Source organism: Ictidomys tridecemlineatus, chromosome 2 (genome assembly GCF_052094955.1).
Source record: "Ictidomys tridecemlineatus isolate mIctTri1 chromosome 2, mIctTri1.hap1, whole genome shotgun sequence".
Classification (NCBI taxonomy): domain Eukaryota; kingdom Metazoa; phylum Chordata; class Mammalia; order Rodentia; family Sciuridae; genus Ictidomys; species Ictidomys tridecemlineatus.
The window spans coordinates 114,718,712-114,739,935 of NC_135478.1; the positions used below are offsets into that span (position 1 = coordinate 114,718,712).

General features: G+C 37.4%; 1 protein-coding gene across 1 annotated transcript in view; it reads left to right on the top strand.

Annotated features, from left to right (window-relative positions):
- The first annotated feature begins 9,924 nt into the window (after nucleotides 1–9,924).
- Nucleotides 9,925–21,224, top strand: part of LOC144368481 (CD109 antigen-like) — a 79,471-nt gene continuing 68,171 nt past the window's right edge. Inside the window, exons 1-3 of the mRNA XM_078027430.1 lie at nucleotides 9,925–9,930; nucleotides 10,001–10,040; nucleotides 11,606–11,690. Coding sequence (XP_077883556.1) covers nucleotides 9,925–9,930; nucleotides 10,001–10,040; nucleotides 11,606–11,690 — 131 coding nt within the window. The remainder of the gene's footprint in view (nucleotides 9,931–10,000; nucleotides 10,041–11,605; nucleotides 11,691–21,224) is intronic.

Below are 21,224 nucleotides of genomic sequence, written 5' to 3' on the forward strand. Positions count from 1 at the left end.
AATGATAAAATCTTACCTTTTCAATTTTTCTGATTATTAAAGCAATGCATAATTAAGATAAAAATATTTAAACATTACACATTGGAAAGTATAATACCCTTATGATAAACTCCCAAACAGAAAAATCATTAACATTTGTTGTCTTCTTGTTGATTTTTGTAGAAGTTTTTAGGTAACAATCAAAAAAAAATTTAATACCTCTGTTTTTATTTATTTTTATGCCATGCTGAGGATTGAACCCAGTGTGCCTCATGTGTGCTGGGCAAGTGTTCTACTTCTGAGCTATGCTCCCAGCCCTAGGTAACAGTTTGACATAATTGAAGCAGCATTTTAGGAAGCTCATTTTGGTAGCAATGTGTGGTTTTGATAAAGAGGGGAGAAACTGAAGTCCGAGGATCAGGATCATTGTTTAACAAATATCTGTATATCTTCTGTGTTAGTGTGTAATAGTCCAGTCTGAAGGTCATAAGGGACTATGTGAGGGGTGCAGAAAATATTAAAGAGGAATGGATGGATTCAAGAGAAAGTTTAAAGGAAGAATCATCCAGTGACTGAGTGGGTCATGATTAGGGCAAAAGAGAAAGAGGAGCAGAAGAAGGTGATTGAAATTTCAGATGTGAGTCTTTGTGAGTCATTTGTTAAAGCTATGGGGAGGAAGCCCAGTTTAGGGAGGGAGATAAGCAAAAGATATTTGGACTGAATTATCAGAAATCACCACATTTAGAATCTCAGAAGAGGAGACACTCAGAGCATTGGAGAAAAGACAGCCAGACCCGGGAAGAGAGAGCCAAGAGAGTGCAGGCACAGAGCAGCAGGACAGAGGTTCAGAAAGAGTGGCTACAGTGTCAGGAGCTGAGGAGGCCTTACGGAGAACAAGCAGAGAGAAGGGATGGGCCATTAGAGGCCAGCTGTGCTGTTTCCTGGACATCCTCTGTGCTGTGAAATGGTAGAGGTAGTATTCAGATTACAGGTGTCATGAAGAGTGGCTCGTTTGAAACTTTTGTTCTAAGGAAAGAGTGAATATGAAGAGGATAGCACCAAAAGACTGTGTAATTTCCTTCATATTGTGGTATTCTCAGGATATTCATATTCCTGCCTGACATGCTGATGTTAGGCAAACCTTTGTGAATTGGCCTAGAACTGATTGCTGTGGAAAAACATCTTACAAGTTGGAAATTTGGCTATCTTCTTCATCCTCAGCCTTTCATAGAAGAGCAGCTGCCCAGTTCTGTGTGCCCAGTTATTTCATGTAACTGTGAGGTTGGTAAGATTGAAAATTTGTTACTCAACAGGTATAATAGTAATAATAAAAAGCCCCACAATGTTATTCTTTTGCCATTTAGTCCTGTTCTTTACTACTAACTAATTGTTTTTTGTTATAGTCAACCTCTCCCTGCTTACTAATCTACGTTCAGTAACTCATGTGTTCTTCTCCATAAAACATAGCGCTCCCTTCTCCCAGCTTGGGTCTTCTTTGGTATGGCTCCCTGTCTCCAACTTACTGGGCTGCCTTCAGTTCTTCCTGGTTGACTTGGGAGAAGAAAAGAGAGAGGAACTATAAAAAATTCTTGTTATTGGGCTGGGGATGTGGCTCAAGCGGTAGCACGCTCGCCTGGCATGCATGGGGCACTGGGTTCTATCCTCAGCACCACATAAAAGTAAAATAAAGATGTTGTGTCCACCGAAAACTAAAAAACAAATATTAAAAAATTCTGTCTCTCTCTCTCTTTAAAAAAATTCTTGTTATGTATAAAGATGAAATATATGAGTTTGCAAATATTTATCCTACAAAATGTGGTTCACAGTAACAGTGTTGTCATGGGGCATAAGAACTCTCTGGGCTTAGAAGGCATTTAAAACTAGCACTTTTTCTTCTTCAAATTGATATGTGAGTTATTATTTTTTCTTTTCTTTTTTTTTTGTGGGAATGGTACTGGGATTTGAACTCAGGGGCACTGACCACTGAGCCACATCCTCAGCCTTATTTTGTATTTTATTTAGAGACAGGGTCTCACTGAGTTACTTAGTGCCTCACCATTGCCAAGGCTGGTTTGAACTTGAGGTCTTCCTGCTTTAGTTTCCAGAGCAGCTGGGATTACAGGCATGTGCCATGCCTGGCTCCTTAGTTCTAAGCATTTGTTTTTGAATCTAGATGCCAAAGTTGAAAGAAACTGACTTGCATTTATGAATATTTGTAAAATGGTCATGTAGTGTGCCATATTCCTTCAAATTTGTTAAAAATAGAAACTCTGAAGAGTTGGGTGACTTCATGATTAGAGAAGGAAAACTCTGTAACTGGAATAGATGGTTTCAATAATTCACACGTCTGTAATTTGTACCCTAGTCATAGCATGACTTCTTAGAAGTCCTTCCTAGAAGGCAGTAAAAATAATGTTTTCTCTCTTTCCCTTTCATTTGACTTATTTACATAACACAAAACCTCATAAAAAGTTATTAATTCAGGATCAATGTTTAGAGAAAGAAGTTACAGAGATTGCTGCAGGAGTTACAGAAAATACCCACTGGTTCTTCTTTTCTATTTTTGCCTTAGAAGTTGTTTAGAAAATCTAATTGAGGAAGGCTTGCATCTGATGCAAGCAGTGAATATATTTACTTCTAAAGCAGAGGTTTCTCTATGGAATGATGACTATATTGGGTAAGAAGAGCTCAGAGGGCGTTGATGAGTTATGTATTCTCTTGCCAGAAAAGGTGCTTGTTTAAAAGACAGGCTGTCCATATATTTAGCCTTCAGGTCATACTGCTTTCTCCAGTTTCTGGCAGAGTGAATGAGCATAGCCATATTTGATGACCTAAATTGACATACCAAGTCATTTGGAAGTAGGTTCAGTTCCTTTGAAACTGAATGAAAATCATTTAGTAAAGCAAACTGGTACTTCAAACAAAAGACCAGATTTTTTTTTTCCTCCATGGTTTTAGATAAATTCAGTCAGGTTTTATTTAGTTCAGCTAAAAGTAATAAAAAGATTTCAAAATAAATTTATTTCCTTTTATTAGATCAAAAGGCAGCAAAGCCTAGCACAAAGTTCAGCCTGATACCTGTTTATTTTTAATGTATATTTTTAGTTGTTGATAGATCTTTATTTTATTTATTTATATGCAGTGCTGAGAATCCAACCCATTGCCTCACACATGCCAGGCAAGTGTACTAACTCTGAGCCCCAGCCCCAGCCCCTGATACTTGTTGTTGTAACTAAGGTTTTACTGGAACACAGTCACCCCCACCCAACCCCCCAAACATATTATTTCTAGTTGCTTTTGCATCACAGTGGAATTATTGAGTAGTTGTGACAGAGACCATATAAACTGCACAGCCTAAAATATTTACTGCCTGCTCTTTGCAGATCCCTGTTCTAGACTAATGAAAATACTTAATATCAATATTGTTTGGTTATGTATGGCACGAATGGCTACTCTTTGTATGAATTGTTATTAATTTAAAGTATTTTGGTATCTTCTACCATTCTGGATTACATTTTTTATAAAAATAACTAACTCATTGTGAAGATTAGTATCCTGAGTGCCTAGTAGACAATACATTGAATATTGCAAAACTCAATTTTGTTTTTGACCAAATCCTTTGGACAGTGTTTTAGTTATCTTTTTCACTGGTGTGACTAAAAGACTGATCTGCACAATTATAGAGGAGGAAGAATTTATTTGAGTGCTCCTGGTTTCAGAGGTCTCAGTTCATAGAAGGCCAGCTCCATTCCTCAAAGCTTGAGGTGAGGCTGAACATCATGGCAGGAGAGGGTGGTGGAGGGAAGCAGCTCACATTACAGCGACCAGGAAACAGAGAGAGTCTACTTTCCAGATACAAAATATATACCCATAGCCATGCCTCCAAATAGCCACATCCTCCAGCCATACCCTACCTGCCTCCAGTTACCACTCAGTTAACCCCACTCAGGGATTAATTTGCTGATTAAGTTAAGGTTCTAACCCAACCATTTCTCCTCTGAACCTTCTTGCATTGCCTCATACATGAGCTTTTTGGGGACATCTCACATCAAACCATAACAGACAGTAAAATAACTTATTTCTTAGTGTGCATTTAACCATTTGTAAATACTCTGGGAAGATATGGCATGATACAAAGTATGCTGTCAGCCCTTGATTGCAAGATGATTTCTTGATTTATGGAAGTAATTAAAATGACAATGGAAAGAAATATTTTCCTTTTTCTTTTTCTTCAGTTTTTTTGTTGGTGGCCTCGTCTACTCCTTAGCATTTATTTTCCTTCCAAATAAAGGGCAGAAGTAAGGTTATTCCGAGGGTCATTTGCCTCCTTGGTATAGCCTGGTTCTTCTCAAGAGTTATTTTAATGTCTTGCAGGAGATACTGTTTGATAACTGAGGCTAATCTCATGAGCACCATCAGAATCAGCCTGGGGACAAGAATCAGTTTTCAGTCATTTATAGATACATGAATTCAACAAACGTTGACAGTTTGCTGGCCAGGTGCTATGCCCACAGGATTTCATAGTCATTTATAGGACATGATGTAGAGCAGATAATTAAAATATATTGTGTTAAATAAAATGGTTGAATAATTCACAGGGCAGTATGGGAGAGAAGGGGATTCAGCATGACACAGAGGAGCACATCATGAAAATCTACTTGGAAGGGGTAAATCTAGATAAATAAATCTGGGACATTTGGTAGAACATTGGGTGGAGATATCCAGCAGGTGGATTTGAACCTGAATTCCTGGGTTGAGGTATGAGCTAGAGATAAAGATTTAAGAGTCTCTAGGATAAAAATAATGGTTAAAAACACGAGACTTGATGAGCTCACCTACAAGTTGGAGTGGGGAGAGCATTGGGTTCATATGTGAAGGGCCAGAAGTTAAGAGTCAGAAAGAGAGCACACAAAAGAAACAGGAGTCAGAAAGGTATTTAGGAGTACAAAGAGAACAAAAGACTTGAAGGGAAGAGACAGACTAAAGAAAGATGGAAAACCCAGGGAGTCATCAAGAATGATTGGCAAGGTAGGGGGCAGTAGGAGAGAGAGAACTTACTTAAAATATTATCTTCTATAATTATGTGGTAAGCAAATAATTGCCTAAAACTTGGCTTTAAGCCTTTTGTTTAAAGTAGGCCCAAATAAATGTGATGATTTTCTACATTTGTAGAAGCTAATAATTTTTTTAAAAACTAACATATTTATCCAGCACCTTTCTTTTTTCTTTTTTTTTTGCATAAGACGTGGGGTAGGTTAGCAACCCTAGGGATAAACTATGAACAATACAGAAACCATCCAACATGAATCTAGACCTCACAGAACTTGCAGCAAGATAAGGCATGAATCTAAATACTTACAGTACAGGTAAAAAAGTGACGGGAAGTAAAGGAAGGGCTAAAATTCATGAAGGCTTAGAGGGCAGAGAGGTTGCTTTTCGTTTGGGGATTCAGGAAAACAATTTTGAACTAAGCCTTGGAAGATAGGTAGAGATGGAAGTATCAGTAAGTCAAACATAGGAAAAAGTATGAGCAGAAGCGCCGTCAGAAATCCTGAGACACTATCAATCATGTACAGTGATGCTTCACTTAATGGAAGGAACACAGTGTGAGAAATGCATCATTAGGCGATTGTTTTTGTATGAACATTGTGGAATACACTTTTGACACTGAGATGGTATATCTTCCTACACACTAGGCTGTATGGTGTGGCCACCACAGTTCTGTGCCCATTGTTACACAGTACATGACTGTTATAGCCCTTGACTATGTCCTTCTCCACAGCTGCTGATGCTGAGGTCTGAATTCATTTTTATAGAACCTCATGTGGTGTTTTGCATGTACTACTTAATTAGTGTTTGCTATGTAAATTTAATTACTTATCCACAGCCTTACTTGTGCTGGCCTCAGTAATAAAGCAAAAACCATTTTGAAGACTAGAATTCTTTGCCAGTAAAATGATAATACAGATACTTGAGTACTTTACCTTCTTGATTTGATTTTTAAGGTGACAAATTAAAACTAACAAATGAATTAAATACATGTAATTTATAATATTTCTGTATTTGACAAGAACAATTTAAGTCACACATCACAGATATGATTAAGTTTGATCAGAACAGCACAACTTATTTAGGATATTATTTAAATGACCATATTAAAATCAACTTTCAGATGGCAATTTATTTATTTATTTTTTGGGGACTGGGGATTGAACTCAGGGGTGCTTAACCACTTAGCCACATCCCCAGCCCTATTTTTTTGTGGGGGAGACAGGGCCTCACTAAGTTGCTGAAACTGTCTTTTGAGCTTGCTATCCTCCTCCCTCAGGCTCCCAAGCTTGTTAGGATTATAGATGTGCGCCACAGTGCCTGGCTGGACAACTATTTTGTTACATATAAGTACTTATATTTGTTTTATATTTTGAAATTACTTTTTTTATTTTCTAAATAAATCCATACAATTTTATCATTAATGTTTGTGTTCTTTATCTTCCGGCATAGAAGGACTATTAATAAGGAGCCTTTAAAAATAATGGAATAGCTAAATGTCAGAGGAACACTTTCATGCATGACTGTTTTAATGAAAAAATATTGGCTTTTAAAAATTATATTATTTTTAACTCACATGAATTGTACAATTAACAGGTTTGACTGTGACATTTTTATAAATGCATATATTGTACTTTATTTATATCCACCTTCTCACTGCCTTCTCTTGTCATACTTTCTCTGTCCCCTATGGTCCCTTTCTCTTCCCTAAAATCCCTCTCTATTTTCAGATAATCTTATTTATTCATTTATTCTATTGTCTCAACACATGACAGAAAATAAGTGATACTTATTTTTCTGTGTTTGCCTTTTTTTGTGTAACATGTCCTCCAGTTCCATCCATTTTCCTGCAAATGACATGATTTCATTCTTTATGATTGCATGATACTCCAGTGTATGTGGGCGTTTTTTTTTCTTTTTTTTTTATTGGTTGTTCAAAACATTACAGAGCTCTTGACATATCATATTTCATACATTAGATTCAAGTGGGTTATGGACTCCCATTTTTACCCCAAATACAGATTGCAGAATTACATCGGTTACACATCCACATTTTTACATAATGCCATATTAGTAACTGTTGTATTCTGCTACCTTTCCTATTGCATGTGTGCGTTTTACCTTTTCTTTATCCATTCATCTGTTGATGTGAACCTAGGCTGATTTCACATTTTGGTATTGTGAATAGTACTGCAATAAATATGGGTAAGGAGATGTTCCTTTTGTATGCTGACTTCATTTTCTTTGGATATGTACCAAAGAGTGGGATACTTGGATCATATGGCAGTTCTGTTTTTTAGTGTTTTGAGGAACCTCAACACTGTTTTCTATAGTGGCTGTACAAATTTACCGTCCCACTGAGAGTGTATGAAGAATTCCTTTTCCCCACCTCCTTGCTAGCATTTGTCATTTTTTACTTTGTTGATAATGGGCATTCTAACTGGGGTGACATATAATCTCAGTGTAGTTTTGTTTTACATTTCCCTGGTGGCTAAAGATATTGAGCATTTTTCATACACTTACTGGACATTTGTACCTCTCTTGGGGAAGTATCTGTCAGGTCATTCATCCAGTTTTTTTTTAAATTGGATTAATTTTGGGGGTTTGTTGGTAAGTTTTTTGAGTTCTTTATAATATATTCTGGATATTTAATTTCTATCGGGTATTCATGTATATAATCTGGATATTAAATTTCTTTCAGATGAATAGTTGGCAAAGATTTTCTCCCATTCTATAACTTGTCTTTTTATTCTGTTGATTGTTTCTTTTACTCTGTAGTATTTTTTAAAATTTTTTTTAAGAGAGAGAGAGAGAGAGAGAGAGAGAGAGAGAGAGAGAGAGAGAATATTTTAATATTTATTTTTTAGTTTTCGGTGGACACAACATCTTTGTTTGTATGTGGTGCTGAGGATCGAACCCGGGCCATACACATGCCAGGCGAGCGCGCTACCACTTGAGCCACATCCCCAGCCCTCTATAGTATTTTTTAATTTGGTGAAACCCCATTTATCAATTTTTGCTTTTGTTTCCTGAGCTATTAGAGTCCTATTTAGGAAATTGTTGCCTATGCTAATATATCAAAGTGTTTCTTTTGTTTTCTTCTAGTAGTGTCAGAGTTTCAGGACTTATATTCAAGTCTTTGATCCATTTTTTTATGGTACTGGGGATTGAACCCAAGGGTGCTTAATCACTGAGTCACATTCCCAGTCCTTTTTGCATTCTATTTAGAGAGAAGGTCTTGCTGAGTTTCTAAGTGCCTCATTAAGTTGCTGAAGCTGGCTTTGAACATATGAGCCTGCTGCTTCAGCCTCCCAGAGCCACTGGGATTAGAGGCATGTGCCACTGCGCCCAGCCTTTTATCTATTCTAAGTTGATTTTTGTGTGGTTGATAGATAGGGATACACTTTCAGTCTTCTACATGTGGACATCCAGGTTTCCTGGCATCATTTGTTAAGATGCTGTTTTTTTTTTTTTTCTCCAATGTTTTTGACTCCTTTGTTGAGAATCAGATGATTGTAAGAGTGTGGATTATTTTTGGATCCTCTGTTTTATTACGGTCTCTGGGTCTGATTTTATACCAGCATTATGCTACATCGTTACTGTGGCTATGTAGTATGTTTTTAAATCAGGTCTTGTGATGTTTCCATTGTTGCCCTTTTTGCATAGGATTACTTTGGCTATTAGGGTTTCTTATAGCCTTCCTTTAAGATTAAAAAATAACTTCTTCCATAGTGGGACAGGGGCATAGGGAAGAATGAAAGAATTTTGGCTTGTGTAGAGGGGAAGAAAGGGAGGGGTGGGGCTGTGGGGATGGCAAGGATGGTAGAAGGAGATAGACATTATTACCTTATATGCATGTATGATTATACTATGGGAGTGACTCTGTACCATGCACAGCCAGAGGAATGAGAAGTTGTACTCCATTGTGTACAATATGTGTACAATATGACAAAATGCATTCTACTGTCATGTATGACTAATTAGAACAAATTAAAAAAAATTCCCAGTAGACAGTAAAAAAAATAACTTCTTGATATGCAGATGTTTTAGATTTAACTTTAGGAAACATTAACATTTCATAGTCATATCAATGTATTTGCTTTGATGAGTTTAGGGGATCAGATTTAGAATACAAATTTTAATGTTGGAATTACTTAGCTATTTTGAAAAGGTTCTATTTAATGTGTTATAATTTAGAATGGACAGTTTGAAATATGAGTTAGAAAAATGATATAATAAACCATGTTTTCTTCTTGATATTAGAAAAGGAAATAATTATGGTATCTATTAAAATAGGATAAACTGTATTGATTTAATGGTTAACTAGATAATAATTCAAGGAATTAGAAAGGTGGAGCATGTTGGTTCATGATGATTTTGTATCCTAGATTACATATAAGAATTTGGAACTCATCATGGTGTCTCATGCCTGTGATCCCAGCAACATGGGAGGCTGAGGCAGGAGTATTACAAGTTTGAGGTCAGCTTCATCAATTTAGGGAGAACCTGAGCAATTTAGTAAGACTGTCTCAAAATAAAAAAAAAATCAATTATGTTTAACATCATTTTAACCATTGTTTATTTTATAGTGATACCAAAACAAATTAAAGTCATTCCTATTTAATTGATATGGTTTATCCTTACTTTATAAAATTTGTTGATTATCAAATTTAATCTTATTTTGCAAATGATGGAAACCATATTAAACAGTTTTATTTAAATGACCTATCTCAAGAGATAGGTCATCTGTTTATGTAAGCAAAGTTGAGAAGTAAAACTCTGAAATTTCGTAAGCTTATTATTGCATTTGTCTAAAAATAAACTTTCACAAATTAAGATAAACTGTTTTGTTCATTAAATCATAAATGTAACAAAGTTAATTTTCTAAACGTTTATATGCAGGTAAGTAAGCAAGCAAAATGATTGAATAAGAGCTCATATGCTTTGTCTTTTTTCTTTTTCCTCCCAATAGGACCAGACATATTATCAATCATTTCAAGTCTCAGAATATGGTGAGTTCCTCAGTTTATTTTGAAGGAAAACAACAACAACAACAACAACAACAACACATTTATTACTTTCTACAGAGATAAGAGAAATTGTCAAGAGATAGGTTACTTAAAGTAAAAATTCCAGTGGAGATAAAATTCTGGTGTTCCTTATAGGTCTAAACAAGTATTTTCCTTTATAAAGTTCTAAAATCTCACTAAAAGAATAAAGTAGGAAAAAATATTACCTAAATTCTCATTATGCTAGTCTTTTCCTTTTATATAGTTTTTTTTTTTCTATTTGTTGTGACCATAAAATATTTTAAAATTTTTGAGTTTTTAAAAGTCAAAACATTGGGGTTAGTCGTGTGTAGTGCAATGATACATGCCTCTAATCCTAGCAACTCAGGAGGCTGAGGTAGGAGGATCCCAAGTTCAAAGCTGGCCTGAGCAACTTGTTAAGGCTTGTCTCAAAATAGGAAAAAAAAAAAAAAAAGAAAAAAAGAACTAGGAATGTGGCTTGGTGGTAAGGCACCCTGGTACCAAAAAGCAAAATAAATAAATAAATAAATGAATAAATATAAAAACATTGGGGTTCAGTGGTAGAGCATGCAAAAGGCCCTGGGTTTCATCATCACACCACAAAATCAAATTTAAAAAACCCCATCTTACTGTCAATTATTTTCCACATTTTTATTTGGTCAACATTGCTGAAGACCACCCATTTAAATCAGGTTAATCATATTCTTATAAGTGCAGCACTTATAATATTGTGTTAAAAACAGATGAAAACTGTGGATTCAGCTAGTTGGTTTATGAATGGAGGAGAGATGAAGGTGGAAGCATGGGATCTCCATCTTAGTTTACCATTTAAGTAGATACTTTGAGTTTGTATATTGAGTTTTTTCATTTAATTTGTGCCACTTTTTGAGACTGTGTTTCATTCAGGCAGCTGAAATTCTGGAAAGTAGTGTGCTTATTTATCCCTTTGTGGCTCAGGCTTAGGATCTCAGCACACACTGTTTCTAGCGGGTGGGGTACAGCATATAATTGCCAACCTACAATGTGTGAGGAGAAGGTATTTGAATTTCCCTTTTGGCCTCCTGTCTTAGATTGGCCCAGGGTATAGGAGGGACTTGGAGCATGAAGAGGGCCTTTAGCATTATTTGAGCTGAAAGTCTTCCCTCCATGGGACCCAGAGGTCTTTTTGATATTTGTCTTCTGTTAATTGAATGGTGAGGTTCCTTGTTATGAGACTTAGATCTGTCTTTGATCAGTGAAACTATAGAAAACAATTTCAGTAGATCAGAAAAAAGCAAACAAACATTTTTTGCTCTGGTGGGGTGCTTTATGTCAAATAGTATTAATTAAAACATATTTCATACTTAATTACATAAAGATGACCTAAGTAAGGATTTCTAATTTGAATACAGGGGTTTTCATCTGTGTCAATGTATGTTTGGATTCTAATGATTCTAAGTTTAAGTAATAAAAATTATCAACTATTTCAGAAAAATTTAATTTTTTATTTTGCTAAGCTGAAGATAATGGTAAAACATATTCTTTAAAAGATTGCTTTTTTCCCCCAGTGTTACCAAAATTTGAAGTTGCTTTGCAGACACCATTATATTGTTCTTTGACTTCTAAGAATTTAAATGGTACCATCACCGCAAAGTAAGTATTACTTTTCTTTTGATAAGACTCTCAATCATTATAAAACTGTAAAACAAAAAGCTCATTATATATTCCAGAATATTAGCACTATGCTTTGCTTATCAAAATATCCTACTGGGTGATAAACAACTATTTATAATAAGTAATCAAGCATGAGACAGGTCTTTATATCCATGTCTCTGTTTCCAAGCCAATCTAGTCCTAAAATATTTCCCAAAACCAAGACTACTTTAAGGATATACATTATAAGTTGCCATATTAAAAAAAAATTATGTGTATTTCCTTATTCTCCATTTAGATGATGTAGAGTTGAGGCAACTAACTTAGCTTTTCTTAAATTCTATGCTGTTTTTCTCATTGATAATGGAGGTGGGAGAGGAAGTGGTTGTCTTATTGAAATTGGCAGATATGTGAATAATCAACATTCATTCATTTCACCATATGTACACAGAGACCTTCAATTTACCCTGTCTCATATATGTCTGGTGGCTGTCATGATTTGGACCCCCTAGCTTGAACAGCACAGCATTTTGTATTGCTGAGGCAAAAAGCATACTCAGAGTTCTAGACTAGTGGTTCAGGCTGGGATGGGCCTCAAGTAATTGAAGGATTGGTCTTTTGTAGCTTTTATTTTTTGATGTGTCTGTATCTGTGCTTCAGCTTCTGAAATTTATTTCTAAGAGCTAAGAAAAACTGGACTCCCCTACTGCTGTCTCACCACTGTATCTCCACTGGTGAGGATCTATGTCAGTGTAAGCAATGGGCAGTGAGTCTCCTGGCAGAAGCAAGCACTTCACAATCCAAAATGTTCTAAAAATTCCTGCTTTAAAGTGTGCAACAATAACAAAAAAAGTTACATGAAACACACAATACAGAAACAAAATCATGTCTATGATTTATACCAAATTAATATCTGCTTGTGTTCAAGAAACAACGTCCAATATGAATTTGGAGGCTGTGGATGGATTTTTGGTTTAGAAAACACACAAATGCCTGCATTTTACATCATTATTATACTATACTTGATTTTAGTCAAAGGTTCAGCATCCTGTTTGGGGTTTGAGTTCTTTGGTAAATGTTTTTAAAACTTGGAACAACTCTGGTACAAACCCCAAATATATGTAGATCAGCACAATCCATGTCCACATAGGTTGGATTGAGCCTGGATCTCTTCTTTGATTCTGTTTTTGGTTTCCAGAGGTGTGCCAGAAAATTTAGTAGAAACAGTCAAAACAGTGGTTGTTAAAGTTGAGTAACCTCCAGAAAATTTTACATATAATTTTAGGGCGCCATGGACCCTCTGAGCTCTCACCACTAATATCCTTACCTCAAGCCCAATAGGGAACCTTATAGTTTCACCACAGTTTGTAATGCTTGAATTTCTAACTAACAGTTGAGAATGACATATTTGTGATAGTCTCCTGGCATTTCTGTAGTGCTCGCTGTATTGCAATCTTAGTATGTGTATAGAGGTTGGCCAGAGAAGTAGAAGCAGTAAGAAACATATAGTAATATATGTTTAGTACAAGAGGATATATTACAAGAGGTAGGCTTAGTGATTGCGGCACTGGTTAGGTAGTGCAAGATCCATAGGGCAGGCTGCCAGGAATGGAGGATGAGGCTATAATTCTCAGGCAGAGGCCTAAGTTGCCTCCACAGGCAGAATTTAGGGAAATCCTAGCGCTGCTTTTAAGATCTGTGAATTGATTGAATCAGGCCCACTCAGATATCTAGGAAAATCTCTTTTACTTAGAGCGAACCAATTATGAATTCTAACAACATCTATAAAATACCATTACCTCAATACCGAGATTAGTGTTTGATTTTGTAATAGGATGATCTAGCGTGGCGAAGTTGACACACCTACAGGACCATCACAGTGTGCTTGGTATTTCAGGTGTGGATTGTGAGCCTCTTTGCTGCTTTCAGATCTGGCTAGCTCTGGTGATGATCTATTCTGTCCTTCCTTTCTATTAAAATCTCCTTCAGGCTTCAGTTGCCTGGAGGTGATGTCCATGGGGGTGACAGATAGTTCTATTCCAGAGCAGTGCAAACTTGGGTCTTTTGTGTGACTTCAGAAGAATTGCAACTAACATGGTGTGAACCCTTCCCTTTCCCTGCCAAGGCCTGTGAATAAATCATGAACATTCCCTCTATACCAAAATAGAGTGCTGGGCCTACCAGTGAATTTCAGAAGAGTCTGCTTTTGCCTTGAGAATCCGACTGAGAATGTAGTTTACCACACTGCAGTAGAGTAAGGAAATACTTGGGTCAGTGAGATCTTTTTATCAGGTTTCTGTTTTGGTACTTGGGATTGACCCTAGGGGTGCTTTAACCATTGAGCTACACCCTCAGCCATTTTTTATTTATTTTTTTTATTTTGAGAGAGGGTCTCACTAAGTTGCTTAGGGACTCTCTAAATTGCTGAGGCTGGCCTTGAACTTGTGATCCTCCTGCCTCAGCCTGATGGGATTACAGGCATGCATCACCATGCCTGGCTTTTTTTTTTTTTTAAATCAGCTTATAGCTGAGCCTACACATACTCTATAAATACTGTGTCCCAGTAGAGGTGGAGATGATCGTAACCATCATTCTCCCTGTCTGCATCTCCATCATCCTGTCTGTCATGATGAAAGCTGCAGTTCTTTTCCTTCTAAAGGCTAATTCCTCCACTTGGTCCTTGTCAGGCTGCTATCAGGAGAGTTCCAATCCCACTTCCTCTTCCTGAGTCGGGACTTTTCCGTTCAGTATCTTTAACCTTTTGTTCTTTAGAGGCATCTTCACTCTTAATCATCTCTATCATTAAAGAAACAAACCCTCCCCTGTCCTTCCATCCAGGGCCCTATCTCTGGCTTCTTCACAGCCAGTCACAGTGCATTTTCCACTTCTTCACATTCCATTCATTCCTCAACCACCTACAATCAGTCAGAATTGCTTTCACCATGATCATAAAGGCCTCCTTCCTGCTCAGTCTCATGGGCACATTTTTTAAAAAATATTTTTTATATTTTTTTCCCCTTTTGTAGCATTTGGCATTGCTATCCACTCTAATTTCCTTTCTGGGGTTGCTCCTTGCCTTTAACTACTCCTTTTAGACTCTTTGCAGTCTCTTCTTTCCTGTCCATCTTTGAAAAGTTCTTGTTCCTCAGAGTTCCATCTTTGGCACTCTTCTTTCTGTACACGTTTATTTCATTTCCTTCCCCACGGCTTGGGATTCGGCTATTGCCAAGGCCAATGTCTCGGCTTGGCACCAGAATCACGAGGCACTCACAGCTTTGTAGGTTCAAACAGCAATTCTTTATTCCAGCTCTCACACCGCCTCCACACAGGTCCAGGGGCAAACGCGTTCTGCCGTCTACCCGCACAATTCACCTACCCCACGAGGCTCTCTCCAAATCCCATTTTAATCTCACGAGAACTCAATGGGAACAAGCAGCAGGAACACCCTAATCCCAGCAATAATCTTCAACTTCCAACTTCCCTAAAACCCATTATCTTAAACTGGCAACGCCTTAAACTCAAGGAGCCGGTTACTTCCTCAAACCTGATCAGCTCTAAACCCGAATCCGCCTTGGTCCTTGAGCAAGGTCACCTTATTAAAGCATGCATGCAATGTTCCATCAAATGTCCTCTAAGCAGCAAGGGGTACGCTTGGCAAGGAAATTTCGATGCGTCATTCCTACTTGGTAATGGCCCTCAGCATCTCCCCCCTTCTGATTAATTAAACAACAAGCAATGTGGCTTAGGACCGTGCCTGGTAGGTTGTCCAATTCAACATATGGTTCTTACCCGTCATCGGATGAACTGACCTCTAGGCGTCAGTCCCCTGTCTTAGGTTGAATCCACTGCAATCAGATCAACCCGTCGCTGACTACCGGTCCAGCATTCAGCCATGCTTGTGGATAGGCCTAAGCACCAGTGGGGGGGGTGAGGTTCTTGCCTCACCTCTGTTGGCCCCCAAATTTAACCTTGGTGCCAGTGGGGGGGTGAGGTTCTTGCCTCACCTCTGTTGGCCCCCAAATTTTAGACCATCACTAGTAGAAGGGAGGAAGATACAGAAATGCCACGACACCAAGCCAATTGACGGCTCCTTTGGAAAAATTGCATCACTGGTGACACCATCAGCAAAGATGTCAGCATTACCACAATTAACATGGGGTGCGCTGGCAAGGAAATTGCATCACTGGTGACACCATCAGCAAAAATATGCCAGCAGTACCACAATTCGCTGCACCAGACGATAGTTCACAATGCATGCAACTGATATATAGTCCAGGCAAGTTCTGCAGGCAGTTCAAATCGGAGGAGTCTATCAATATGTCCATTTCCTCCCAAAGTAAATCAAGTCCTTGATTGAGCATTACTTGTTGAGTTATATTCATTGATGCATCAGTTTATACAGTTTACTGTGGTAGCTATCATAGAAGCTGTAGTTTGGTTTTCTTTGTCTTCACCGGCACTGGGATGGAGATGGGAATTCTGGCAATGATGTTAAAGAGACATTATCCTGAACAGAATTATTAAATATGATGAAAAGTTAAAGTGAAAGTAAACAAACAGATCTGTTAATCACCTTTAAAAACAATAGTAAGCAAACAGATCTATTAACCACCTTTGAAAGCAATCATTAACAGCTGTTTACCTAATTTAAATTAATAAGCAAACAGATCTGTTAACCACCTTTGAAAACAATCATTAACAGCTGTTTACCTAATTTAAATTAAACCACTTAAATCACGTGAATAAAAAAAGAAAATTCGGATCCATTTTTTCATGAGCGCTCCTCATATAAAAATATGGACATACACACATACTGACATGCAACACAAAACAGTGCAGACATAACATACAACACATAAGACAATAATAACGGCCTTGTAGCTTTACCTATGTAAAATCTCCATTGCAATGTTTAAAAACTCCACAGTCAAAAAAATAAAACACAGTCAAAAAACAAAACTGATCAGAAAAACATTAACCTAGGTTTGTATGAGCTCAAAAAATAAAATAGAACTTTACGATGTGGGAAAAATGCAATAATAAAATAGATATTGAAAAAAAGCACCGTGATTAATCACTGTCGCAGATGTAAGAATAGCCAAGCTGGAGCTCTGGATATCAGCTGTTATGGATTTCAGTCAAATCATCTTCTTTTTCTGTAGAAATTGTTTTGGTTAACCTCTCTGGAATCCAAATCGGCTGCTGTTCTCCCTGTGGGAACACACAACGGAACCCCGACTCCAGACAATAACTGGGTCGGGACCTTTCCATTGTCCTGTTAGAATATCTTTCCAAAGTACCTTAGGCTTATGTACATTTTTCGGATACATATGTCTTTCCGCAGCACTAAGTCCTGATGAATCCAAATTTAGAAAGTTTAGAGTAAAAAGGGTTATTTTAAGTTTATCTTTGGGGGATATATACCCCTTTCCAATTCCCTCTTTTTGCTTTAATAGGTACATTTTAATAGTTTGATGAGCTCTTTCAACTATGCCTTGTCCCTGTGGATTGTATGGGATTCCTGTTATATGAGTAATACCAAATGATGAGCAAAATTGTTTAAAAGATTTAGACGTATAACCAGGACCGTTATCAGTTTTTAACTGTTTAGGAACACCCACAGTGGCAAAATTTTGTAAGCAATGAGCTATAACATCTTTAGTTTTTTCTCCGGCATGAAGGGAGCCCATCAAAAATCCGGAAGAAGTATCAACTGTAACATGTAAATATTTTAATTTTCCAAATTCTGGCAAGTGTGTGACGTCCATCTGCCAAATATGGTTAGGTATCAGTCCTCTAGGATTGACTCCAAGATTAACTTGTGGTAAAAAGGTCACACAATTCTGACATTGTTTTATTATATGCCTGGCTTGTTCCTTAGTTATTTTAAAACGCTTTTGTAAAGTATTAGCATTAACATGAAACCTTTTATGAAAATTTGTAGCTTCTTCTACAGTAGAAAAAATATGTATATCATGTGTAGTTTTATCTGCTAAATCATTACCCAAACTAAGGGCTCCAGGCAATCCTGTATGTGCCCTGATATGTCCTATAAAGAATGGATCTTTTCTATCCCAGATTAGACTTTGTATAGTGGAAAACAAAGAGAAAACAGTAGAGGAAGGGGAAATCCTACCAGCATCTTCAAGGGATGTTATAGCATTAACTACATACTGGCTATCAGAGAATAAATTAAATACAGAATCTTTGAACATCACAAAAGCTTGTAGAACTGCATTAAGCTCTACCTTTTGAGCTGTTTGGGAACTAAAAATGTAAAAGTTTGATCAGGGGTAACTACTGCAGCTGTACCATTATTAGACCCATCAGTGAATATATTTGGAGCATTCATGATAGGTGTTTTTCTTGTCATTTTAGGAAAAACTACAGGATGCTTAGACCAAAAAGACAACAAAGGATTAGATGGTAAATGATTATCAAATGAAACATTCAATTTACACATGATTATTGCCCAAGTATTTAATTCATTAGCTAACTCATCAATTTGCTCCATAGTATATGGAGTAATAATTTTATTGGGAGAAATTCCAAACACTGTCTTTGCTGCTCTTATACCTTTGAGTATTAATTGTCCTACAGCCTCAGGATACCTAGTAAGAATAGTGTTAGGAGAATAAGATAAATGTATCCACAATAATGGACCTTCCTGCCAAAATACTCCTGTAGGAATATTTCTTGTTGGTAATACAATAAATAATAAAGGCAAACATATCAATTCTATCTAAATGCATATTTTCCATATATGTCTCAATAATTTTTAATGCCTTTCTAGCTTTAGGAGTTAACATTCGGGGTGAATTTGGATCTGATGGACCTTTTAGAATATCAAACAAAGGTCCCAACTCTCCTGTTGGTATGCCTAGATAAGGCCTTATCCAATTTATATCTCCCAACAACTTTTGAAAGTCATTAAGTGATTTGAGTTGATCTACTCGTATTTGAATTTTAGGTGGACGGACCATGGTTGAGGATAATAGAACTCCTAAATAATTAATTGGAAAATTTAATTGTACTTTGTCTATTCCTATCTCTAGATTATAATTTTTTAACAAGTTTGTAAGTGTGGCATAACATTCCAGCAATGTGTTTTTATCTTTATGTGCCAATAATACATCATCCATATAGTGAAATATTTTTAGTTCAGGATTTTGATTTCTAAGTGGCTGGATTGCTTTATTAACATATATTTGACACATAGTTGGACTGTTAGCCATTCCTTGAGGGAGTACTTTCCATTCATATCTCTCATCAGGACCTTCATGATTTAATGCAGGGATAGTAAATGCAAAACGTGGACTATCCTCGGAATGAATTGGAATCGAAAAAAAGCAATCTTTAATGTCTATAGCTAAAACATGCCACGTTTTTGGTAAAGCAGACAATTGAGGAATCCCTGATTGAGCAGGTCCCATAATGACCATTTCATTATTAATTGCTCTTAAATCTTGTAATAATCTCCATTTACCCGATTTCTTTTTGATAAGAAAAATGGGAGTATTATGAGGAGATACGGAAGGTTGTAAATGTCCTTCCGCTAATTGTTGTTTGACCAGTTCATGGGCTACTTTTATCTTTTCTTTAGTCAGGGGCCACTGAGGAACCCACACTGGTCTTTCTGATTTCCAAGTAATTTTGATTGTCTCAGTGGCCCTTTTTGAAAATCCAACCCATGTCTGTCTGTTCCTTGATCTATTTGAATTGGCGCTGCTATACCTTGTTCTTGTTTTCCTAATCTTTTTTCTTTCCTGATACCTTGTCTAGCCCTAGTAGTGGGCACATTAGGATTGATGTTATTTGTTAACATCAAACCTAGTTGATCTAGGACATCTCGTCCCCATAAATTAATAGGAAGGTGATCCAAAACATATGGCTGTATAGTTCCTTCACATCCTTCAGGATCCTTCCAATCTAATACCATAGCACTTCTATGGGGATTAGTCGCCACTCCTAGGCCTCGAAGCGTTTGAGTGGCTTGTTGTAATGGCCAATGTTTTGGCCATTCTTGAAGAGATATGATGCTAAGGTCAGCACCTGTGTCCAGCAGTCCATTAAAGTCACGACCCTGAATATTTAGTTTTAACATTGGGCGAGAATCTAAATTTAAAGACAACATAGCCCAATCTACACCTGTGGAGCCTAATCCCTTGGAACCTCTTTCTACATTAAGACTAGAGAACTTATTATGTAGGCTGGGTAGTATTAACAACTGTGCTATTCTATCTCCAGGTGAAATTACTGATATACCTCCTGGAGAACTAGCTATAATTTTTATTTCACCTACATAATCGGGATCAATTACCCCAGGACTTATCATAAGTCCTTTTAATGTAGATGAACTACGTCCCAACAATAAGCCTACTGTTCCTTGGGGAAGAGGTCCTTTTACTCCTGTAGGAATGATTTGAACTCCCATCTCTGGAGTTAATACTGCTCTGGGAGAGGCACAGATGTCCAACCCTGCGCTCCCTCGGGTTTGTCTGATGAGGGATTTAATGGACAATGTGTCCAGGGCACCACCCTGATGGGGTTGCTGGGTTCCTCCACTGCCCCGTATATTTGTGGTTGTGGGCCCCGGAGCATTGGGCCCCCCAGTCCGTTTTTTGGCAATGAAGCCTGGTGCCTTTCTCCACGATATCGTGGGTAAATACCTGATCCTTGTCCGTTTTTTGATAAGGGAGTACCTTCTATGGTGGTTTGAGAACGGCATTCATTAGCCCAATGTCTCCCTCTATGGCATCGTGGGCAAATACCCGGTATTCTATTCCTTTGATTTCTAGTTTTGTTAAACCCTCCTCTTATGGGGCAACTCCTTTTAAAATGTCCTGTTTGTTCACAATTATAGCATGTTTCTAGCCTGGCATCTAAAGCCTGTTGTACTGCAGCTGCCAAGACTTGCCCTTGTTCATTAACATCTCTACATAATTTAATATATGTGTTTAAATCTTCATGTCTCCATGGTCTAATAACCTCTCTGCAGCAACGATTTGCTTGGTCATAAGCCAGTTGTTTTATTAATGGCATTGCTTGTTCTGTGTCACCAAAAATTTTGGCAGCCGTTTGAATAAGCCTATCTACAAAGTCAGCGTAAGGTTCATTAGGTCTCTGTATTACCTTAGATAGCTGACCTTGTAAATCTCCATGTCCTTGTAAAGTCTTCCATGCCCTAACTGCGTCTGCAGCAATCTGTACATATACAGCAGGATCATATTCCATTTGTTGCCGCTGACCCTCATAAGGTCCCCTTCCTAATAACATTTCAAGACTTCTTTGAGGGTAACCGGCTGCTGCATTTCGCCTAGCTGTCTCCATGCAAAATTCCTCATTGGCAACCTTCCATAACAAATATTGTCCTCCATTTAGCACAGATTTACACATGCTAGCCCAATCTGCTGGCGTCATGTCCAAGTTAGTAATGGACTCCACCATGCTTACCATGAAGGGGGCTTGAGGACCATAGGTTGTTACAGCCTCCTTTAACTGCTTCACTGTTTTAAATTCTAAAATACGGTGAAT